The 25,723-nt window shown below is 43.0% G+C and overlaps 1 protein-coding gene and 2 pseudogenes across 1 annotated transcript; all 3 read right to left on the minus strand.

Annotated features, from left to right (window-relative positions):
* Window positions 1–5,189: 5,189 nt before the first annotated feature.
* On the minus strand, window positions 5,190–10,697 carry LOC124045998 (annotated as a pseudogene).
* Window positions 10,698–11,835: 1,138 nt separating this feature from the next.
* LOC124045999 (cytidine deaminase-like) lies at window positions 11,836–16,663 on the minus strand. The gene is made up of 4 exons (XM_046365884.1): window positions 16,294–16,663; window positions 14,670–14,781; window positions 14,291–14,348; window positions 11,836–13,508 (listed from the first exon to the last, which is right to left on the minus strand). Exons 1-4 carry the CDS (start codon window positions 16,493–16,495, stop codon window positions 13,368–13,370), a joined length of 513 nt encoding a protein of 170 aa, XP_046221840.1. The 5' UTR covers window positions 16,496–16,663; the 3' UTR covers window positions 11,836–13,367.
* A 2,663-nt stretch (window positions 16,664–19,326) lies between these two features.
* Window positions 19,327–23,162, minus strand: LOC124046882 (annotated as a pseudogene).
* Window positions 23,163–25,723: the final 2,561 nt, after the last annotated feature.

The following is a 25,723-nucleotide window of genomic DNA, read 5'->3' on the forward strand; positions in this document are numbered from 1 at the left end:
GCCAAGGTTCTTAGCGCTCTGGGAGGAGGACACAATGGAGTTGTCAACCGTGATGGCGAGATCATGGAACGGGCAGTCCTTCCCCGGGAGGAAGAGCAGCTCCATCTTGCCGAGGTTCAGCTTGAGGTGGTGATCCGTCATCCACACTGATATGTCTGCCAGACATGCAGAGATGCGATTCGCCACCTGGTCATCAAAGGGGGAAAGGAGAAGATTAATTGTGTGTCGTCTGCATAGCAATGATAGGAGAGACCATGTGAGGTTATGACAGAGCCAAGTGACTTGGTGTATAGCGAGAATAGGAGAGGGCCTAGAACAGAGCCCTGGGGACACCAGTGGTGAGAGCGCGTGGTGAGGAGACAGATTCTCGCCACGCCACCTGGTAGGAGCGACCTGTCAGGTAGGACGCAATCCAAGCGTGGGCCGCGCCGGAGATGCCCAACTCGGAGAGGGTGGAGAGGAGGATCTGATGGTTCACAGTATCGAAGGCAGCCGATAGATCTAGAAGGATGAGAGCAGAGGAGAGAGAGTTAGCTTTAGCAGTGCGGAGCGCCTCCGTGATACAGAGGAGAGCAGTCTCAGTTGAATGACTAGTCTTGAAACCTGACTGATTTGGATCAAGAAGGTCATTCAGAGAGAGATAGCGGGAGAGCTGGCCAAGGACGGCACGTTCAAGAGTTTTGGAGAGAAAAGAAAGAAGGGATACTGGTCTGTAATTGTTGACATCGGAGGGATCGAGTGTAGGTTTTTTCAGAAGGGGTGCAACTCTCGCTCTCTTGAAGACGGAAGGGACGTAGCCAGCGGTCAGGGATGAGTTGATGAGCGAGGTGAGGTAAGGGAGAAGGTCTCCGGAAATGGTCTGGAGAAGAGAGGAGGGGATAGGGTCAAGCGGGCAGGTTGTTGGGCGGCCGGCCGTCACAAGACGCGAGATTTCAGCTGGAGAGAGAGGGGAGAAAGAGGTCAGAGCACAGGGTAGGGCAGTGTGAGCAGAACCAGCGGTGTCGTTTGACTTAGCAAACGAGGATCGGATGTCGTCGACCTTCTTTTCAAAATGGTTGACGAAGTCATCTGCAGAGAGGGAGGAGGGGGGGGAGGAGGATTCAGGAGGGAGGAGAAGGTGGCAAAGAGCTTCCTAGGGTTAGAGGCAGATGCTTGGAATTTAGAGTGGTAGAAAGTGGCTTTAGCAGCAGAGACAGAGGAGGAAAATGTAGAGAGGAGGGAGTGAAAGGATGCCAGGTCCGCAGGGAGGCGAGTTTTCCTCCATTTCCGCTCGGCTGCCCGGAGCCCTGTTCTGTGAGCTCGCAATGAGTCGTCGAGCCACGGAGCGGGAGGGGAGGACCGAGCCGGCCTGGAGGATAGGGGACATAGAGAGTCCATCCCCAGTCCAACGGCCAGTTGGAGTGAGCCAACCAGGACCTAGAAACTACTCTGCGCTGCCTGGTCTCCGCAAACCCCGCCACCTGGAGCCAGCAGCTTGTGTGGGTCAAATATGCCAGCAACACCCTTCCCTTTTCTTCCACAGGCTTATCACCCTTTGAGTGTTCCCTGGGGTATCAGACCCGCTCTTCCCTGAACAGACCCGCTCTTCCCGGCATACCTTCGGCCCAGATATTTGTCCACCGCTGTCGTCGTACCTGGAGGAGAGCCCGGTCGGCCCTCCTCAAGCCCACCTCCAGGTATCGACGACAAGCGGATCGTCACCGGACCCCGGCTCCCCTGTATCGTTTCGGGCAGAAGGCATGACTGTCTATCCGGGATCTGTCTGTCCGGATGGAATCCCCCAAACACTCCCCCTGGTTTATCGGTCCTTTTTCCATCTCCAAGGTCATTAGCCCCTTTGCTGTTTGTCTTCTGTTGCCCCGTACCCTCTGTATACATCCCACCTTCCATGTGTCAAGAGGGAACCCCATGTCTCACAGCCCGTTGTCTCCTGTTTCAATCTTCCCCATTATCCCCAGTATATTTATACCTGTCTTCTCTATTTGTCTGTTACTAGTTCGTTTTGTTTCATGAAACCTACCAGTGTTTGTTCCCCTGCTCCTGTCTGTTCTTGCTCCTGTTTTCTAGTCCTTATCAGTTTTGACCGTTCTGCCTGCCCTGACCCTGGGCCTGCTGTTCTATACCTTTCCCCACCTCACTGGATTACTGACCCCTGCCTGCCCTGACCCTGAGACTGCCTGCCCCTGTACTAGAAATAAACTTTTGTTTCTTCGACACTATCTGCATCTGGGTCATACATTGCTTTTTAATTACACTGTGAGTGTTGCCAAAATGATTTATGTTTTGGAATGTTTTTGTTCTGCACAGGCTTCTTTCTTTTCATTCTGTCAATTAGGTTGGTAGTGTAACTACAATTCTATTTTTCAATGCTGTTTTCTCCTATCACAGTCATTAAACTGTATATGTTTTAAGGTCACTATTTGCCTCAATGTGATATCCCTGAGCTGGTTCCTTCCACTCCGGCAACTGAGTTAGGAAGGATGACTATCTTTGTCGTGACTGGGTGTATTGATTCACCATCCAAAGTTTTTAATTAATAACTTCATCATGCTCAAAGCAATATTCAATGTCTGCTTTTTATTTTATGTTTACACATCTATTTATCTCTGTTATAGTTACAGGGGAGAAGGATGAATGAGCCAATTGTAAACTGGGGAATATTAGGTGACCATGATGGTTTGAGAACCAGATTGGGAATTTAGCCAGGACACCAGGGTTAACAACCCTACTCTTATGATAAGTGCCATGGGATCTTTTATGACCTCAGAGTCAGGACACCCGTTTAATGTCCCATCCGAAAGACAGCCTGGGCTAATGGGATATTTTTTAGACCAGAGGAAAGAGTGCCTCCTACTGGCCCTCCAACACCACTTCCAGGAGCATTTGGTCTCCCATCCAGGGACTGACCAGGACCAACCCTGCTTATCTTCAGAAGCAAGCCAGCAGTGGTATGCAGGGTGGTATGCTGCTGGCTGCATCACATATAAATGATTGGAGACAGGCGCAGGGATATGTAATAGGGGGTTTTAATACTCCACCCAAAAATACAACATGCCATGAAAGACACGGGGACGAAGCCCAAAACAAACACGTACACAAAAACACAGGGTTGTAACCCAAACAAAAGAGCGAGATTAAACCTCTAATAAATACATGGGATGAGACCCGTAATAATAAGTGCACAACAATACACGGGACGTGACCCGTAATAACGAACACACAATACACTCAGCACGAAAACCAAATCCACAAAGCACAGGTACTCACAAGACCAACAGACATGGGAACAATAACCGACAAAACAATGGTGAACAGAGGGCACATATATACAATTACTAATCAGGGAGAATGGGAACCAGGTGTGTGTAATGAGACAAAACATTGGTGAACAGAGGGCACATGTATACAATTACTAATCAGGGAGAATGGGAACCAGGTGTGTGTAATGAGACAAGACAATGGTGAACAGAGGGCACATGTATACAATTACTAATCAGGGAGAATGGGAACCAGGTGTGTGTAATGAGACAAAACAATGGTGAACAGAGGGCACATGTATACAATTACTAATCAGGGAGAATAGGAACCAGGTGTGTGTAATGAAGCAGTTCAGTGTCCCCTAGAAGCTGGTGACATAGGCCTCCGGAACTGGTGCACAGAATGAGCAGCAGTACCGTGGGAATCTGTGACAATCTAACAATAGGTGCCCTTCTTTGCGAGGCGTTGGAAAACCTCACTTTTCTTTGTGGTTGAATCTGTTTGAAATTCATTGCTCGACTGAGGGACCTTACAGATAATTGTATGTGTGTGGTATAGAGATGAGGTAGTTATTAAAAAATCATTTTAAACACTATTATTGCACACAGAGTGAGTCCATGCAACCTATTATGTGACTTGTTCAGTACATTTTTACTCCTGAAATTATTTATGCTTCCCATAACATAGGGGTTGAATACTTATTGACTCAAGACATCTCAGCTATGAATTGTTTATTAATTTGTAAAAACAGAATTCCACTATGACATTATGGGGCATTGTGTGGAGGGCAATGATTATTTTTTTAAATCTAAATTTAATCCATTTTAAAGTCAGGCTGTAACACAGGAAAATGTGGAAGAGGTCAAGGGGTGTGAATACTTTCTGAAGGACCTATATTTTTAACTATTGTTAATGTTTGTGTCGCCCTAGGTGAGGAAGACCACTACACACAATGAAGTGTGTACCTGTCCTCGGCTCCACTCGTAGGCTTCAGGTGAGTAGCGTGTTCCACACAGCTCTATCTGGACAACCCTCTTGCAGTCCAGCAGGCCCTTCTACCCACAACGTCTGAAGGGGGTCCCGGGCCAATCTTGGGCATCCACATGGATGAGACCCACAGGGCCGTGTCTGACAAACACAGGACACAAATGTACTGTTTCACAGAAATAGATTCAGCCTAGTCCTGCATAACAAACAAAATGTGCTCATCAGAGATTCTCCATTGAAAGTGCTTTTTATTCCAGGACTAGGCTTAATCTTTGTCCGGGAAACCGGCCCTGAAAGTATTCTAGTTGTTCTTGCATATGAAAAATGCAAGCTTACAAGAGCAGGTGTTGTTTTGAGGCACATCTGAAAGGTAAACGGAACACTGCCGAACTGCAGTTAGTAGGCCTTTGCTATTAATGTCCAAAATCACTTTCCTCACATCTCAGATTGCATAGTGCAGAAAAGGGGGCTCCTCCTCACCAATAGTAAGGTGGATCAAGCCCGTGGACAGGATTGTACGGTAGGCCTCATACACGTTGACGTCCCCAACATCAGCCACCGTCAGAGACTCATAGGGCACTGCCCGGGTGTCACTTTTGTAGGCCCTCAACATGGCCCTGCTCTGATCTGACGATGGCTAAATCTGTAAAGGACCATGCATTGTCTTACTTTTGTGTAACAAGCACAATTTGTTAGACACAAGTGAGAAAGTTACAGATGCACAAATATCATACACCCCCCCCCCCCCAAAAAAATGCTACCATCCCCAGTTATTGTAATTGTGAGAGGTTAGCATGTCTTGGGGGTATGATATATGTGTCGAACTCTCACTCATCATTATTCATGATTCATTCAGAATTATCGGTAACCATGGTAGCATCCACATTTAATGTGAAAGTGTTTAGAAACATATTCTATTCTTATTTACAATAAAAGTGACTTCAAAATGGCACAATATGTTATTTACCATTCATTTCTATTGGGTACAAAATAATCTGAAACCACCAAAACAAACAGCAAATGCATCCAACAAGTTGTAGAGTCACAAGCTTGATGTAGTCATTGCGCACTATGAATATGGGATCAAATACTAAACTTTTTACTACTTTAATACAAAAGTGAATGTCTCGTTACTTTTGCTCCCCTAAAATGGGGGTTCTATGTACAACAAGTGCTGTAATTTCAAAACAGTTTACCCGATATGCATGAAAATACCCTCAAATTAAAGCTGACAGTCTTTAACCTTACAGTCATTGTATCATTTCAAAACCAAAGTGCTGGAGTACAGAGCTAAGACAACAAAAAAATGTGTCACTGTCCCAATACTTTTGGAGCGCACTGTATTTGTTTCCACATGGGTGGAAATGGGGAGAGAAACTATTTTGACATTATTATTATTTTCCTTTTTCAGGTAAATTCAATGATTTTATATTGGTGGGTTCCCACAACTTCACAGTGTGACTTTTCTATTTCCACCACAACCTGAGGTCTTCCAGGTCCACGTTGGACATGAAGCACGTCTGTACTGCAGCTCTGCCTCTTCCAAGCTCCCACTGGGCCTGCAGCCTCTCAGGAGCACCATGGCAGACTGGCACAGCAGCCAATCAGCTAACGTCTTCATACCAGCGCTGTCCTGATTGGCCAGGGCCCGCCTTCCCCAGAGGCTGAGATGCAGCATGTTGGCAGCCACTCTGGCGCTGGGGCACTGCAGGTAAACAACGATATGAGCATAATATGAGTCTTTGATTCAGGGCATATCTCTGATACCTCTGATAATGTAATGGATTTGCATACTAAGCACCAAACCCGTATTTACTGAACGGAATACTGAATTCATCTTTAATACCTTGCATACCTTTCAATTAAGTAAAGGTTTGAAAATCCTAATTAGACTCCTACCTTATTGGGGTTCCTTTGCATGAGCAGCCTGACCACTATTTAATTTTTTTATTTATTTATTTATCTAGGCAAGTCAGTTAAGAACTAATTCTTATTTACAATGACAGCCTACCGGGGAACTGACTAGAGGAAGAACGACAGATTGTTACCTTGTCAGCTCGGGGATTTGATCTAGCAACCTTTCGGTTACTGACCCAATGCTCTAACCACTAGGCTACCTGCCGCCCCGAGCTGCATGTCAGCACACTGGCAGGTAGGGCAGGGAGCTGCTTCTCCTGGAAACACCTGCTAGCCAGGCCCCCTGTTCCATAGAACAGGTTGGCCTGGCCAAATATCTCATAGGAAATGGCACTGACAGCACTGGCATCTGCCTTGCTGTAATTGATTACCACGCCCTGGCTTGGAACTGCAGTGGCCACCTTTGGAAAGAGCAAAGATGAAAAGATGTTCAGCAACTGCTGGTAGAACAATCGAAGTTTGCTTCAAAAAAGGATAGATAGAAAGGGTTTATAGAAGGTATGGCTGAACCCATTTAGTTGACTGGTCGATAGGCTGTTGGTCGACTGAGATGTTTTTAGTCGAGCAGTCGCAAATATACAGTATGTTTTTATTGTATTTTTATGGCACACGGACACCTGTCTGATTCACGCCTGTCTCAGTGGACTAATCCATTGTGAAGGTCACAGGGATGGCACACCAGTATCACCAGTAGTACGTTTACAGTTCTAATCTACAATATCTGTTTGGGTACTAGAGTTTCTGTTTATGGATTCAATATATTATTATCACAGTATTTTACCATTCTCACGGTGTTTGCGGACCGTACAACCTAGGCTACGCTTGTGAGGAATATTTTATACAATGTTGTAAGTTTGCTAGTGCCAGCTTCAGGCCGGAATATTTTATACAATGTTGCAAGTTTGCTAGTGCCAGCTTCAGGCCAGACCAAGTTGTTAGTTGCTACAATGTTTCACGTTCCTTGCAGACATGCCATGCGTAACCATTGTGATTTATACAATATTAATATTATATAATTTTTGTATTTTACCCCACAATTTCGATCTTGTCTCATCGGTGCAACTCCTCAACGCGCTCAGGAGGCAAAGGTCGAGTCATGCGTCCTCCGAAACATGACATGCCAAACCACACCTCTTAACACCTGTCCTCTTGGACACATTGGTCCAGGTGGAAGCCACCTGGACCAATGTGTCGGAGGAAAACTGTACAACGGGGAACCGAAGTCAGCTTTTAGGCACCCAGCCTGCCACAAGGAGTCGCTAGAACGCGATGGAACAAGGACATCCCGGCCGGCCAAACCCTTCTCTAACGCCGGACGACGCTGGGAAAATTGTGCGCCGCCAAACCGGTCTCTCGGTCACGGCAGTCTGTCGAAAGTTCTGTAGTGACGCCTTACGATGTAGTGCCTTAGACCGCTGCACCACTAGGGAGGTCCTCCCGGCTCCCATTTGAGTCATTTGTTTGTCTTAATAATTTGATCACAGTGTTCTTAACGCATAAGACACGCTCAATAGCCTACATATAGTTGATTTTAATAAAACACATAGGGTGTCTGTATAAGGAAAACTGCACCTTTTAAAATTTCAACCAATCGATTGGTCAAAAGAACAAATGTATCTCAGTCGACCAAGATTTTATTTAGTAAGGGATAGCCCTAATAGAAGGGCTTGTTGTTTGGATGTTCAGGTTGTGTTATTGTATTTCTCTGAGGATGATTACCTTAGGTGCCATCAGGCAGGAGTTGCCATATTTGTTCACCCATATAGAGTTGAAGGGCAGCTGTAGACTAGAGTCTTTCTGAGCCAAGCAGCAGCCACAGTCAGTGATAACCAGCTGGGGGCAACCATCTGCACAGTAAAGATATTAAATAACAATATTACTCAATGTTGGTTGAAATGAGGAAGAGGTCCAGCAGCTGCAGCACCATCAGAGAGCCCTCTCTCCTGCTGGGCACGTTCACCTCCAGGCACTGACGCAGGGTGTATGGGTAACTATGGAAACAGGGGGAGGAGAGGTTAGATCAGTATACTCTGGGGTGGGTGAATATAGAGTTGGACGAATGTGGACATAATACATAATGGGCCAGTTTCCCGGATACAGATTAAGCCTAATCCTGGACTAAAAAAACAAATGCTTTTTAGTCCAAAAATTGGCTTCATCTGGGGCTGGGAAACAGACCCCAAGAGATTGAGATAAAGCTGGAGGATGGATGGAGGAGAATGATCCTTACTTCTTCATGACCAGGAGCAGAGTACGGTTGTTGCCCAGGCTCTCAGGGTTGAGTCTGGCAGGACATCAGGGTACTCCTCCTGGGCACCGGGTAGAAGGGGTTCGTCCGCTTTGAACGGCCGGTACACCCTGATCACATTGGGTTAGGCAGACACGTCCCCAAAATACCTGCAAAACTAACCAACAGCTGTTCAGTCAATAGAAATCAACTTGAAAGGCACTCTTGATTGCATGCCAAAACTCAGTTTTATGTTCAGTCAATCTTTCGAGAGACAATCTCAAAATATGTTGGGCTATTCTGTGTCTATTGAAAGTAAGTTGATGCTGTGACTGATTGCTGTTACTAACCCGTTTAATGCAATCTGTTCCTCTTTTTCCTGTTGCCTGGTGAGAGGGCCTGCAGGGATCAGCTCCTGGGACATGGGTCTCAGAATAGCCTTGCTTGATGAACCAGCCTGCAGGGGAACAGGGCATACAATCGTATTACTATGCCAATTGCATGCTGAATACAGCCAGTATTCTACAGTAATATTTGAAAACCAAAAGTAACACACACTCCATGTGCCCCAATAATCTGTCCTTACTTGTTGTAAGAACAGGCTATAGAGAGTTTCCCTCATATTTCTTCTACCACTCCTTTTTTTTAAATCCATGAAGTTCATGATATCTGAATATGGCTGTGCAATTAAATAAACAAAAAATATTTTGACAATTGTATTATTATTTTATTGTAGTACATGTCGTACTTCCTTTTGGTAGTTCGAGAAATTGTAGATCGAACTTGTAGACAGTGACAATTTTAGCATGTAAATCTTGGTGGGGCAAAAAAAGTGGGATGCATGCCATCAAAGCCACTACACAACACAACACTGAACAATACATTAATAGCACTATACCACTGCACACCTTGCTTTCAGCAGAGCCTTGTCTGACAGCGAAACAGTTCATTCAGCCTCATTTACTGCCTTTGAAAAACACATAGCTGATATGGCTGACTTGCTTAAAGAAATGTGGAGAAATTTCTACTGACAATTGAGATGTACAAACTATGGCATAAGGGGACGACAAGCGGGTAAGAGGCAATCCGCAATTTCGATTAAGACATTAATGAGTGAACTAGGACGAACGTAGTCAATGCAACTATTTGTTGACCATCTGATCATGTATCACTCCAGTGTTAATCTGCTAAATTGTAATTATTCGCTCCTTATGCCTTTTGCACACAATGTATATAGACAATTTTTTCCTTCTTTTTTTCTACTGTGTTATTGACTTGTTTATTGTTTACTCCATGTGTAACTCTGTGTTGCTGTCTGTTCACACTGCTATGCTTTATTTTGGCCAGGTCGCACTTGTAATGACAACTTGTTCTCAACTAAATCAAATCAAATTGTAATTGTCACATACACATGGTTAGCAGATGTTAATGCGAGTGTAGCGAAATGCTTGCATACCTGGTTAAATAAAGGTTAAAAAAAACTATTTGTTCAGCACTTTTGAAATGTACGGCGACAGAATTCAGAACATGGGCGGTTCTTACAGTATTCTCCTTGTACACCAAGTCAGAACCATAGGTTACATTTCTCAAAAACAGGCTACAGGCTACATGTGCACCACCAAGTCAGATCAGTAGGTGAAAATAGACCAAATTATTAGGGTGAGGCACATGGTCTACTAACAGCTTACATACACTTAGTATTACTTTCTCAGCTACAGTATACATATCTCCTTGGCATGTTACATAATTTATGCAGCAGCATACAATACATTTTTGGACTCACCTTGTGTGCTGTGCTCACTTGAACAGGAGGGTGGCGCGGTGGTCCTTCGTGGGCAACCTCTGTCATCAAATTCTGGCATTTTCTGGATTTATGGTGCTTCAAGACAACTGGGAACTCGGGGGGAAAAAAGGTTGAATCATGATGATTTCAGTGATGTTCAGGTCGTAGCTCTAGAAATAGGCCTGAGTTCACAACTTACAATTCCGAGTTGGATGAAAGTTCAAAATGTATTTTCCCAGTCGTAGCCCAGTTGTCTTGAACTCACTAGTCAGATTTTGCAGTTCCGAGTTAGCAGTTGTTTTGAGCACTGCACAAATCATGCTTCATTGACAACATATCCAACGTTGAATGTTTATAATTTTAAACTAGGAAAAAATACCCTTAATCTTAGACTTGGGACAATAGCCACAGCCACTTCACTGAATAGCAGGCTAATGATTACTTTGAAATGCTTGCAGTTAGCCACTGATTCCTTACAAATCACCCATTGCTGAACTTGTGATTTCTAACTTGTTTTGTAATGTTTATGTCCAATGGCCGATGAGCACCGAAACATTTTATCTATTATTTCTCGCATGATTTATCTTCATATGACAAGGATTAAAAAGGATTTGCCAGTAGATTGTCGACTTGATTCATGATGATGACTACTAGCTAAGATTTTGAAGGTATGATGTTGACAGTCCAATCAAAGCTACTATAGATATAACGTGATTTGACATCAATCAATCAATCAAATGTATTTATAAAGCCCTTCTCACATCAGCTTATGTCACAAAGTGCTGTACAGAAACCCAGCCTAAGACCCTAAACAGCAAGCAATGCAGGTGTAGAAGCACGGTGGCTAGGAAAAACTCCCTAGAAAGGCCAGAACCTAGGAAGAAACCAGGAACCAGGCTATGAGGGGTGGCCAGTCCTCTTCTTGCTGTGCCGGGTGGAGATTATAACAGAACATGGCCAAGATGTTCAAATGTTCAGCATGGTCAAATAATAACCAATTTGGGTTCCCAATCTCTCCAAAAGAATGTGGTGATCGATGGTATCAAAAGCAGCCCTGTCTAGGAGCACCAGGACAGATACAGAGCCTCGGTCTGACGCCATTAAAAGGTCATTTACCACCTTCACAAGTGCAGTCTCAGTGCTATGATGGGGTCTAAAACCAGACTGAAGCGTTTCATATACATTGTTTCTCTTCAGGAATGCAGTGAGTTGCTACACAACAGCTTTTCCCATTTTTAAAAAAAAGAAATGGGAGATTCGATATAGGCCGATAGTTTTTCATATTTTCTGGGTCAAGGTTTGGCTTTTCAAGAGAGGCTTTATTACTGCCACTTTTAGTGAGTTTGATACACCTGGTGGATAGAGAGCCGTTTATTAGGTTCAACATAGGGGACATCCTTTTTTCTGTCACCAATGACCTTGACCCTTCTTAGATGGGCATTTCTAATGTAACTCTATGGCAGCACCCAAGGGGCTAGAATTTTAGAGCGCTACCCTTAGACTTGGCAGTGACCTAATCTCCATGAGTGACAGAACACTGAGCCAATCACGGCGCAACACTCCGTATTTTCTGCTGGCTTTCCCCACCACAACAGGAAGCACTGTTCTAGGCTGAAACACCTGCATTTTGGAGCTGCCTTACTCAAGAAAACAAAAAAAGAGACAATGTTTGTATGTGGCTTTATTAACTCAATGTTATATATATATTTTTAAACATTGTTTGCAAACTGATATGTAACACATATTAATGCCAAAATAACATGCAAAACAGGCAAGCCCAAATAAATGTGGGTTTCATAACAGGTGGTGCAGCCAAAATGATGGGTCTCCACTGCTTGTAGATCAACTTGTAGCTATTAAAAATATTGCCAGACCATTACTCTGTCCAGCTATCTGATTGGCATTATTAGATACTGGCTTAGAAGAGAATTTTCGGGAATTGAGGAAGTATCGACAAGTTAATAATGTTGGCCAAAAATTATCTTCTACGCCAAACAGTATCTAATAACGCCTTTCAGACAGCTGGAACAGATATGTTATGACTAGGCAATCTTTTTTCATAGCTACAAGTTGATCTACAAGTTCTATCTACAATTTCTGAACTATCAAAAGGAAGTATGACATTTAGTATGACCTCAAATCTGCTAGTTAATTAACGTGCTGCCTAGCTAAGACTTCACTCCAGTGTTCGATCCATTGCAGTGATCTTACTACGGAGCTCGGCTATAACTAACTACAGCTATTTTTATTGTATATAATTGCTGCCTAAAGCCATGTTGTTATTTACCTGGATTTCCTGGCATGTCACAGCACTATATTTGTCGTTGAATCAAACCTGCCCCAGACCAAAAGCACCACTTTATTTATTGGCAAACCGTTGCTCCCCAAACCTCCTGAATCCACCGGACTGCAGCTGTGTAGCAATATCACTCAACAACGTGTGGTAATATCGGTACCGAACTGGTAGGAAAGTTTGAGGCTGAACGGTGTGGACTGGTTGTCCTACACAAAGACACTCACCTTGGAACTTTGCTGTTAGTAACCTAACTGGAAAACTGACCGTTCCAACTCCACCCCTCTGCTGATGGCATGTTTTACAGACATGCTTTACCAATAAAGCAAGTTTTATACTTTCTCCATCAGTCCTCGTCGTTCATAAAATCCACAAGGACAAATCGTTATGTAAACAAACTAGAACATACAGAGGCATCCTTGTTAAAGTCACCGGACGTTATTTTGTTACTTGACCTGTTTTAGAATTAAAGAGACAATTGAAAGTGCTACAATTACAATTTTACCGGTGTCAGCAAATTATGCAAATAGGCCTAAAAACGATTGAAACTTTACTCAATTGTCCTAAAGCACTTTAATATGTTTGAGTAATATATCAAGTATTTTTAACATTGATACTTAAATCACTTCCAATCATACACATGCAAATAGTAATAGTGAGCTGTGTAGCCAAATATAATTTTATATAATCTACTGTATTTCCAACACTTGTTAGAAAACACTTTGAGGCATTTTCCTAATTTCTGAGACACAAGTCAATATCCACTGCCATTATCTAATACTAATAAATTGTCTAGTAGTCTTATTGGAAGTCTAACATTCTTCATGTATGTGGCTAGGGGTTATTGACATTTCATGGACTTATGAATGATTCCTGTTTTTCATCTTGTCTTGTGAATACTATTATGACCCATTCTGTGTAGTGAAAATGGTCTTTTTCTTCAGGTCTTCAGGTCCAAATGACACAGGAAGCAGCTCTCCTACAGTCATTTCCACATAAGAACCATCAGGCTTGGATAGGTACACGGACCACTGATCACCAAACTACAAGGGAAAAATTAGTTGGATTACTTGAGGTTGTTCCATTATAGTTGGATGGCTTTGTGATATTCCATTAATTTTAAATCCACAGTAGATGTAGGTTTCCTGGATTAGACCTTGGATCCATTCTCAATGCAGTGTTCCCATTCCCTTTCCATTTGACTTCAATTACTTTTTGATTTTAACAAAACTTTTCATACATGTTTCCTCATGGAAGAAGTGGTCAGTAAGTGACGTTTTGGTCCTGAATGCCAAAACATTAAGAAAATAAATGGGCTCAAAGTTGACCCATTTTGCCCCACCATACCATGAGACATCCATGTCTTCATCACTCGAAAAGATAAATGGTTGAGTTTGAAATAATTTAAAAGTTTACAAACAGCGTTGTCAAACTATTTTATAATTTCTTGACATTTTTTAAATTTGATTTTTTATTTTTTTAATCAAAATGATAAAGTAGTTTTACAACTCTGTTTGTAAGCTTTTAAATGAGATCAATCTCAAACGTTGATCTTTTCCAGTGGTGATGAAGACATGGATGACTCATGGTATGGTGGGTATGCAAAATAGGTGAACTTCTAGTACCTTCATCTCTTGAATGTTTCGACATTCAGCTCCAGAAAGTCACTTTCTGAGCACTTCTACAACGAGCAAATATCTATGGAATGTTTTGTTCAAATCAAAAGGGGGTGCTGTCAAAAAGTGATTGCATAAAATGTTTTTTTTTACCATGCGATCATTCACAGATCATTGACAAATCCAAGTTGTATAAATAATCGACTTACCTCTCGCATGAACTGTCTGCAACCTCCACATGGTGAGATGAACTGGTCTTCCAGGTCACTACAAAATCAATTATATCATCAGCCAACATTTGCCCGCAGTGGTGATTTTCAGTACTGTGTTGTTAACCAATATTTTATGTTGACAATAATACAGTGTAGTAGTATTTAAACACTTCAGGGAGATCACCTCATAGGAGTAGAATGTTTTAACCATCTACACACTCTGACGGGCAGCAGAACCCAGTGAACTCAAACAATTTCATGTAAAAGTGTTATGTAGTCTGATGAACTCAACGGGACGAAATATAACTGAATCAATAATTGTTTTGGATCAACTGTTGTTTACTCGGTAACAAGGCAAAGTTCAGGAATACTGCACCTGGCAATGGCAATAGTCTTGAAACGGCTGTATCCCTCGGAAACAGCTTTTGCAATAGTTGTTCTCTCTGCACAGAGACCAAGGTTGTAGCTTGCATTTTCTACATTGCATCCTGTTAAGAAATAAGGAGGATGCTTTAGTTAATGTTTTATGTGTTCGTAAGAGCTCCCGGAATGTCTGGAATGGTATCAAATCAAATACAGAACACGTCTTCATCCTTAACAACACTATAAAAGTATTTTAATGAATCTCCATGATCATTCTTGATTCAGATAACACTTAGAGGGTTAAATGTGATGCTGCTGAGGGCAGTCTGACTGTCATATATTGTTATTGACATTTCATATTGTAGGACCTGCACTAAACAGGAATGTAAATCATCAGGAATGTAGATATTCTGTATATTTGTACATCTCTGGACTAGTCGTACAGGCATATATATATATTTTTTTTTTACGTTGACATTTTAGTCATTTAGCAGACGCTCTTGACTTGGAGCAGTTAGGGTTAAGTGCTTTGCTCAAGACAGACAAGGCACATAGACAGATTTTCACCTTTCGACCTTTCGGTTACTGGCCCGTTGCTGTTAACCGCTAGGCTACTTGCCTCACCTGACCCACCCCTCTCTGACAGGATTATCCATAAACAATCTAAATGCTAATGTGTCAAAAATATATATTTTAAATGAAACAGAAAATTATACTACAAGTTAGTCTCGACCAGGCCTTTGTTATATCATTCAAAGCAAAACAGGATAAAAAAAACAGTATTAAAACAAGGTTTAGACCTACTTAAAAAATTTTTGGAATAGATTAGAATAATTAGTTCTGTAGAAAGCCTTCAGTGCGAAATATACACGAGGAGGGATTCTTACTTTTAAGTAAGATGTTTGATTTACCAAGCCTTTACTCTACTGAGGACTTGCATTGCAATCACTTAACATTGCAGTGCCAATGAATGCAACAAATGTAACATTGCCTTGGTCTTAACAACCAATGTCATAGTATCAATACTAATAATTACTAAGTGCACAGGGAAATCAAAACATTGGCACCACTGACCAACCTGCACAATAGTCAACATTGTGAGAAATGAATCTAATGAAACACCTAAATACTTTTTGGGGGTCAAAAAGTAGGAACGTCTAAACAATCTAAACGCTAATGTGTCAAAAAATATATATTTTAAATGAAACAGAAAACTATACAACAAGTTAGTCTCGACCAGGCCAAACATTAAAAAGAAAAATATTCTGTCTGTGCAGTAGTTCAACAGGCACAGGAGTTTTTGATCGCAAACATGTTTTACCAATATTGAATGAGGAAAATGCTGTTTGTATCCACTGATGGTGGCCAGACCAGCCACTCTGACAACAATAAACTTTATAACTTATTATTCTCCTTTTAGTAATTCCATTCCTATACAGAAGGCACATCTTCTATTTCATTGTTGATAACAATGATATAAGCAGTCATGACTGCTTTATTCAAGCAGTCTGAAGAGTTAAACCATTAAATCTGAAGAGTTAAATACACAACATACTGTACCAAATAAATCAATGGAACCATTTTATCAGCCCCCAACCCATGTATTATTATTATATTATTATTTGTAAGCCCCTCACCTGTGAAAACGGTTCCATCATGTGCCAACAGGGCTGCCCCCACCCGGAACTTGCTGTAGGGACAGTAGGCAAACTCTTTGGCCCCCTGGGACTGGTAAATAAGAGGTTTAATCCAATCCTCATTCTCTTCTTCACTCGAGTGATTGCTGGCTTCTGTGTCTGCTTCGTCGACCCTGAGGTCATTGATCCTGAGGTCTGTCATAACAACACTTTCTTTGTCAGTGTCTGTGTTGTATCTGTGTCCGTGTGAGAGTGTGTTGAGAGAGAGAGTTAAGAGGTAGAAATAGAGAGGGGATTGATTGACAGCTGTAGATATAAAAGCAGGTTTTTAAGAGCCACATGAAGTGGTGCTGTGTGTTTGGTGCCTACGATATCTGTAAAGACATAGTTTCAAATCAAATCAAACCTTATTTGCCACATGCGCCGAATACAACAAGTGTAGACTTTGTACAACAAGTGTAGACTTTGTACAACAAGTGTAGACTTTGTACAACAAGTGTAGACTTTGTACAACAAGTGTAGACTTTGTACAACAAGTGTAGTGCTTACTTACAAGCCCTTAACCAACAGTGCAGTTCAAGAAGAAAATATTTACCAAGTAGGCTAAAATAAAAAGTAACACAATAAGAATAACAATAACGAGGCTATATACAGGGGGCACCGGTACCAAGTCAGTGTGCAGGGGTAGAGTCTAATGGCTTGGGGGTAGAAGCTGTTGAGGAGCCTTTTGGTCCTAGACTTGGCGCTCGGGTACTGCTTGCCATGCGGTAGCAGAGAAAACAGTCTATAACTTGGGTGACTGGGGTCTGACAATTTTATGGGCTTTCCTCTGACACCGCCTATTATATAGGTCCTGGATGGCAGGAAGCTTGGCCCCAGTGATATATTGGGTACTACCCTCTGTAGCGCCTTACGGTCAGATGCTGAGCAGTTGCCATACCAGGCGGTGATGCAACTGGTCAGGATGCTCTCGATGGTGCAGTTGTAAGTTGTAGAACCTTTTGAGGATCTGGGGGCCCATGCAAAATCTTTTTAGTCTCCTGAGGGGGATTTTTTTTCCCGTGCCCTCTTCACGACTGTCTTGGTATGTTTGGACCATGATAGTTCGTTGGTGATGTGGACATCAAGGAACTTGAAACTTTCGACCTGCTCCACTAAAGCCCTGTCAATGTTAACGGGGGCCTGTTCGGCCCGCCTTTTCCTGTAGTCCACGATCAGCTCCTTTGTCTTGCTCACATTGAGGGAGAGGTTGTTGTCCTGGCACCACACTGCCAGTTCTCTGACCTCCTCCCTATAGGCCGTCTCATCGTTGTCGGTGATCAGGCCTACCACTGTTGTGTAGTCAGCCAACTTAATGATGGTGTTGGAGTCGTGTTTGGCCATGCAGTCGTGGGTGAACAGGGAATACAGGAGGGGACTAAGTACACACCCTGAGGGGCCCCAGTGTTAAGGATCAGCGTGGCAGACGTATTGTTGCCTACTCTTACCACCTGGGGGCGGCCCATCAGGAAATCCAGGATCCAGTTGCAGAGAGAGGTGTTTAGTCCCAGAGTCCTTATCTTAGTGATGAGCTTCGTGGGCACTATGGTGTTGAACGCTGAGCTGTAGTCAATGAACGGAATTCTCACATACAGTAGGTGTTCCTTTTGTCCAGGTGAGAAAGGGCGGTGTGGAGTGCGATTGAGATTGCATCATCTGGGGATCTATTGGGGCGTTATGCGAATTGGAGTGGGCCTAGGGTTTCCGGGAGGATGCTGTTGATGTGAGCCATGACCAGCCTTTCAAAGCATTTCATGGCCACCGACGTGAGTGCCATGGGCGGTAATCATTTAGGCAGGTTACCTTTGCTTCTTTGGGCAAAGCGACTGTGGTTGTCTGCTTGAAACAAGTAGGTATTACAGACTCAGTCAGGGAGAGGTTGAAAATGTCAGTGAAGACACTTGACAGTTGGTCCGTGCATGCTTTGAGGACACATCTTGGTAATCCGCCTGGCCCAGCGGCTTTGTGAATGTTGACCTGTTTAAAGGTTTTGTTCACAACAGCTACCGAGAGCGTTATCACAGAGTCACCCAGAACAGCTGGTGCTCTCGTGCATGCTTCAGTGTTGCTTGCCTCGAAGCAGGCATACAAAATGCATTTTGCTCATCTGGTAGGCTCGCGTCACTGGGCAACTCGCGTCTGGGTTTCCCTTTGTAGTCCGTAATAGTTTTCAAGCCCTGCCACATCCGACGAGCGTCAGAGCCGGTGTTGTAGGATTCAACCTTAATCCTGTATTGACGCTTTGCTTGTTTGATAGTTTGTCTGAGGGCATAGCAGGATTTCTTTTAAGCGTCCGGATTAGTCTCCCGCTCCTTGAAAGCGGCAGCTCTAGCCTAAAGCTCGATGCGGATGTTGCCTGCAATCCATGGCTTCTGGTTGGGATATGTACATACAGTTACTGTGGGGACGACATCATCGATGCACTTATTGATGAAGCCGTTGACTGAGGTGATGTATTCCTCAATGCCATTGGATGAATCCCAGGAACATATTCCAGTCAGAGTCACAGCCACTGCTCTTGTTCATATGGTTTCAAACTGTGGCAAGCAGGGGTGCTAGCAAAACAGTCCTGTAGTGTAGCATCCGTGTCATGACCACTTCCGTATTGAGCGAGCCACTGGTACTTCCTGCTTTAGTTTTTGCTTGTAAGCAAGAATCATTGTTCAAAGCTGTTCATCAAAAATGTATAATAAAATGAATAAGTTGTGGTTTGGCATGGGGCTGTTCCACACAGAATTACATGATATATTTGTGTTATCCCATACTATTGCTTCTGTGTTTGCCCTCTACTCAGAGCCAGGACCATATATTTAGAGTGTTGGACCAACTTTTAAACATTCAGTTACATAGCAATATATAAATATTTCCCATGTAATGTTAATGGGGTGCTAACATGATTGCCATAGAATGTTTGTAGCATCATGTAAATGAATATAATGCAGAAACCTCAATGGCCCCGCTCTCTATAAATACATGACTCTGCTCAGAGTCACAGCCACTGCTCTTGTTCATATGGTTTCAAACTGTGGCAAGCAGGGGTGGAATGGGACTCATTTAGGAACCCCTCTCATCCCTGTGTGAGGCATCTTTCTGGGACGTTGGTCTTGATTCAGTTGATGGGGTTGTCATTGTTTCTCACTTTAGTGTAGACTCCTGGGAAGTAAGGGTTGGCACGCTGACTTCCCATGAGTTTCCATTGCAGATAAGGAGTCTGCCCGAGTCACCCTTGTGGAGGAAATTAATTAATTACATGCTATGCAGTTTAATTAGACATACTATGCTGTTTTTACTTAGATAATTGTCCATTGTTTAACAGTATAGTTTTTATTTATTATACTATATTCTCATTGTAGAATAATAGTGAAGACATCAAAACTATGAAATAACACATGGAATCATGTAGTAATCAAAAAAGTGTTAAACAAATCACAATATATTTCACTTGTGCAGTCCTTCAAAGTAGCCACTCTTTGCCTTGATGACAGCTTTGCATACTCTTGGCATTCTCCCAAACAGCTTCATGAGGTAGTCACCTTGGAATGCATTTCAATTAAAAGGTGTTAAAAGTTCATTTGTGGAATTTATTTCCTTCTTAATGCATTTGAGTAAATCAGTTGTGTTGTGACAGGTTAGGGCTGGTTTTCAGAAAATAGGCCTATTTGGTAACAAGTCCATATTATGGCAAGAACAGCTCAAATATGCAAAGAGAAATAACAGTCCGCCATTACTTTGAGACATGAAGATCAGTCATTCTAGAAAATGTCAAGGACTTTGAAAGTTTCTTCAAGTGCAGTCGCAAAAATCGTCAAGCGCTATGATGAAACTGGCTCTCACGAGGACCGCCACAGGAAAGGAAGACCCAGAGTTACCTCTGCTGCAGAGGATAAGTTCATTAGAGTTAACTGCACCTCAGATTGCAGCCCAAATAAATGCTTCACAGAGTTCAATAACAGACACATCTCAACATCAGCTGTTCCGAGGAGAATCAGGCCTTCATTGTCGAATTGCTGCAAAGAAACCACTACTAAAGAAAACCAATTAGAATAAAAGAGTTGATTGGGCCAAGAAACACGAGCAATGGACATTAGACCAGTGGAAATCTGTCCTTTGGTCTGATGAGTCCAAATTTGAGATTTTTGCTTCCAACCACCGTGTCTTTGTGAGATGCAGAGTAGGTGAACAGATGATCTCCACATGTGTGGTTCCCACCGTGAAGCATGGAGGAGGAGGAGGTGTGATGGTGTGGGGGTGCTTTTCTGGTGACACTGTCAGTGATTTATTTAGAATTCAAGGCACACTTAACCAGCATGGCTACCACAGCATTCTGCACATCCCATCTGGTTTGTGCTTAGTGGGACTATCATTTGTTTTTCAACAGGACAATGACCCAAAATGCACCTCCAGACTGTGTAAGGTTTATTTGACCAAGAAGGAGCGTGATGGAGTGCTGCATCAGATGACCAGGCCTCCACAATCACCAGACCTCAAACCAATTGAAATGGTTTGGGATGAGTTGGACTGATGAGTGAATGAAAAGCAGCCAACAAGTGCCCAGCATATGTGGGAACTCCTTCAAGACTGTGTAATACATTCCTCATGCAAAGCTGTCATCAAGGTAAAGGGTGGCTACTTTGAAGAATCTAAAATATATTTTGATTTGTTTAACACTTTTTTATTTACTACATGATTCCATATGTGTTATTTCATCATTGTGATGTCTTTACTATTATTATACAATGTAGAAAATAGTAAAAATAAAGAAAAACCCTTGAATTAGTCGGTGTGTCCAAACTTTTGACTGGTACTGCATGTTCATATTTTTTGCTGATGCAGGCTTGTCTTCTGTGACTTAGTCATAAGTCTGGGTGTACAGATAAGAGCCGATTGGGTGCGACCGCAGTATGTGGCATCCTGTTTCCACAATCCACAGGAATTTAGCTGTGTGGAAACATGCGGGAATTGTTGATCTTGTTGAAATTATTGAAATACTCAATTTTTGCAAATCTTATAATAAAGTTGTTGTTTGAAAGAATCTGCAGTCTCTCTTCCTATATAATTTCTACTATACCCTGTAGAACAATAACACAAAAGACACAATAGTGAACAAAAGCTCTGGTCCTTTTGTTAGTGCTACAAAGGAACTGTTAGTAACTTTGACCAACTCCCTCCGCTCAAACTCGAGCCAAGAAATGACCCTCTCCATCCGCAAAGGACGCAGCATTCAAAGACTTGGCCTCTATTGGTTGACCTGACATGTCATGATTGTTTGTTTGTTGTTTGCTTATAAAGCGCTTTGAGATGTCTATTCTGAAAAGCGCTATAGAAGTTTAATACATTTATATGATTATTTTATTATTAAGAGATCATAGCATACATATCCTATGACCTGGAGACCAGTATCTGATTTCCCTTGTCTGAACACATACATTTCCCTAATCCAAACGGTAAATATCCCCATTGGCTCTGGCCCAGTTTTTAAGGGCCACGCCCTATTATTCACACCAGTTTATACCTAGGCTCTTGTGACAGATGTTAAGGATTTGGTTCTGGGTGCCGAGATTAGGCTTTACCTGACAGGAGTCCTTGCCACCAAAGTGGGTCCTACCGCACATCATGTTGTCTGTGGTCCTCCAGTAGCAGCAGCAGTAGCAGTAGTAGCAATAGTAGCAGTAGTAGTGGCAGTAAGGTCTACACATCCGCAGCACAGGGGACAGGTAGTAGCTGTAGATACGGGGTGGCTCCCCAGCCGCTCACCGTACAGGTGGTGTACCCTTGGAGACCAGGGGTGTTGTCTTCTGGCTGTGCGGAAGGCTGAACATAGGCATTGAGCTGGGCTCGCTCACTGAGCTAGAACACACACAACCATAGCAAAGGCGCACAATCAGATGCTGACCAATCAGAAGCAGGGATCAACAGGGACGGAGTGAAGTTATGGGTTTTAGTGTCTAGGCTGCAGTAGCATCTGAAGATGCGCAGTGAGCAGACTAACTGAAATATAAAGTACAAACAACCGTACAAACAACCGTAACACCATTGAAGTCTCTTACCTTGATGAGTATGATGTTGTTGTGGCTGTAGTGATAGAAAAACAAAACACTTTCATTTCAATTTAGGACCAATAGAATTGTCCAAAACCCGTTCGAGATAAGATGAATCCACCCAAATATGCTATTGTGTACACTGTACACCGATATCCATCCCATAATTGTAGTCAGTACTCACGGTTTCCAGCAGTGGGCAGCAGACACACACCGACTTGGGCCCGGATGAGTGTGGCTCCACGGTAGTGGTCCCTGTTACGCCTGGTACTTGATAGAGTATGGCTGGACCTCCTGGCCTCTGATGATTCTCTTTGTAAGTGTCTATGTGGATTAGAATGAGAGGACAGTTATTTATCTAAATGAGTAAACTGGTTTACACAGATTCCTACACAGGCGTACGTTAAAAACCAATATGGATACACTAATTGAACAGAAGGCTGAAAAGGGAATACACAAGGCCTGATTGATGATTCTGTTCAAGGTTCTGTGGCTCTCATTAGAAAAACGATGTAAATTATGAAACCGGTGTAAACTGTATGCATTAATTACACAAAATCACTAACCAGCTGGATATTGGCAGCAACTATACTTTAAATTGTCATACTATTATAATGTACAAACATCATGTTTTTCACCGACACCGTACCTTATGCTGTATATATAAAACGGAGTATACAAAACATTAGGATCAGCTTTATTGAGTTGCACCCCTATTTGCCCTCAGAACAGCCTCAATTCATCGGGGCATGGACAAGGTGTCGAAAGTGTACCACAGTGAGGTTGGCTCATGTCGACTCCAATGCTTCCCACAGTTGTTTCAAATTGGGTGGTGGACCATTCTTGATACACACTGGAAATGTTGAGTATGAAACCTAGCAGCGTTGCAGTTCTTGACTCACTCAAAATGGTGCGCCCGGCACCTACGACCATACTCTGTACAAATGCACTTAAATATTTTGTCTTGCCCATTTACCCTCTGAATGGTACACCAACACAATCCATGTCTCAATTGTCTCAAGGCTTAAAGGGATACTTTGGGATTTTGACAGTGTACTTCCCCAGAGTCAGATGAACTCGTGAATACCATTTTTATGTCTCTGTGTGCAGTTTGAAGGAAGTTGCTAACCAGCGTTAACGCAATGACTGTAGGTCTATGGGTATCTGCTTTGTGCTAATGCTAGTTAGCATTGGCTCACAAAACTATCTTAAACCTCCTTCATACTGGACCCCCGAGACATAACAATGGTATCCAAGAGTTCATCTGACGCCGGAGAAGTAGGTAAAGGGCCTCATTTCCAAAATCCTGAAGTATCCCTTTAAAAACACTTATTTAAAACCTCCCAAGGAAGTCCAAATCCTAGGATGAAACCTAAAGAGGAACCAGGCTATGAGGGGTGGCCAGTCCTCTTCTGGCTGTGCCGCGTGGAGATTATAACAGAACATGGCCAAGATGTTCAAATGTTCATAAATGACCAGCATGGTCAAATAATAATAATCACAGTAGTTGTCGAGGGTGCAGCAAGTTAGCACATCAGGAGTAAATGTCAGTTGGCTTTTCATAACCGATCATTAAGAGTATTTCTACTTCTCCTGCTGTCTCTAGAGAGTTGAAAACAGCAGGTCTGGGACAGGTAGCACATCCGGTGAGCAGGTCAGGGTTTCATAGCCGCAGGCAGAAAAGTTGAAACTGGAGCAGCAGCACGGCCAGGTGGACTGGAGACAGCAGGTAGTCCTGAGGCATGGTCCTAGGGCTCAGGTCCTCCGAGAGAGAGAAAGAAAGAGAGAAAGAGAGAATTAGAGAGAGCATACTTAAATTCACACAGAACAAGACAGGATAAGTACTCCACATATAACAGACTGACCCTAGCCCCCCGACACATAAACTACTGCAACATAAATACTGGAGGCTGAGACAGGAGAGATCAGGAGACACTGTGGCCCCATCTGATGATACCCCCGGACAGGGCCAAACAGGCAGGATATAACCCCACCCACTTTGCCAAAGCACAGCCCCCACACCACTAGAGGGATATCTTCAACCACCAACTTACCATCCTGAGACAAGGCCGAGTATAGCCCACAAAGATCTCCGCCACGCACAACCCAAGGGGGGGTGTGCCAACCTACTACAGCCTGCACACAAACAGGCACACTCACACATTCAGAAGTATTTACCTTTCAGAGTACTCTATTTGTTATTTGTTCTCTGCTCAGAACAATGGAGTTGATCAGGCTGTTGATTGTGGCCTGTGGAACATTGTCCCACTCCTCTTCAATGGCTGTGCGAAGTTGCTGGATATTGGGGGAAACTGGAAAAACGCTGCCATACATGTTGATCCAGAGCATCCCAAACATGCTCAATGGGAGACATGTCTGGTGAGTATCCAGGCCATGGAAGAGCTGGGACATTTTTATATGGTCTGCATGTGGTCTGCGGTTGTGAAGCCAGTTGGACGTACTGCCAAATTCTCTTAAACAATGTTGGAGGTGGCTTATGGTAGAGAAATTAACATTACATTCTCTGGCAACAGCTCTGGTGGACATTCCTGCAGTCAGCATGCCTATTGCACGCTCCCTCAAAACTTGAGACAGCCGTACATTTTAGAATGGCATGTTATTGTCCCCAGCACAAGGTGCACCTGTGTAATGATCATGCTGTTTAATCAGCTTCTTGATATGCCATACCTGTCAAGTGGATGGTTATCTTGGCAAATGAAAAATGCTCACTCACAGAGATGTTAACAAATGTTGTGCACAACATTTGAGAGAAATACGCTTTTTGTTTGTATGGAACATTTCTGGGATCTTTTATTTCAGCTCATGAAACATTGGACCAACACTTTACATGTTATATTTTTGTTCAGTTTATATTGGTACCCTTGACAGATGAAATGGCTCATAGGAGAAGGAGCCTACAGTATATCCTATTTCTGAAGAGTGAGGCAGCTGGATGTACAAGTACACCACCTGGACAGGACGCTAGTCTATCGCAGGGCCAAGATAACTGCCCATAAATGCTTATTGTAGCCAAAAGTGCAGCTTGCTGCACTTTTCTACTGGAAGCTTGGCCCTCTGTTGAGCTGAAAACTGCTCCAATTCTGCAAAGTTTGAGGGGTGACTTCAACCAACTGCTGCTTTCAATGTGATTCAGACCTGCACTCAACGCTAGCCACTACAGAACAGACAGTATCGTAATTTCTTCTTTAACCATTCCTGGGTGTTTTTAATGGGTTTGGTGTAATTGTCCTGCTGAAAGATGCATACTCTTCGACGGAGACCCAGTTGTTGGACACTAGGTCGAACATTAGAGTCCAAAACACCTTGATTTCAGGATGCCTTGCACACGTCTA

The sequence above is a fragment of the Oncorhynchus gorbuscha genome, linkage group LG10 (assembly GCF_021184085.1).
Source record: "Oncorhynchus gorbuscha isolate QuinsamMale2020 ecotype Even-year linkage group LG10, OgorEven_v1.0, whole genome shotgun sequence".
Taxonomy (NCBI): Eukaryota; Metazoa; Chordata; class Actinopteri; order Salmoniformes; family Salmonidae; genus Oncorhynchus; species Oncorhynchus gorbuscha.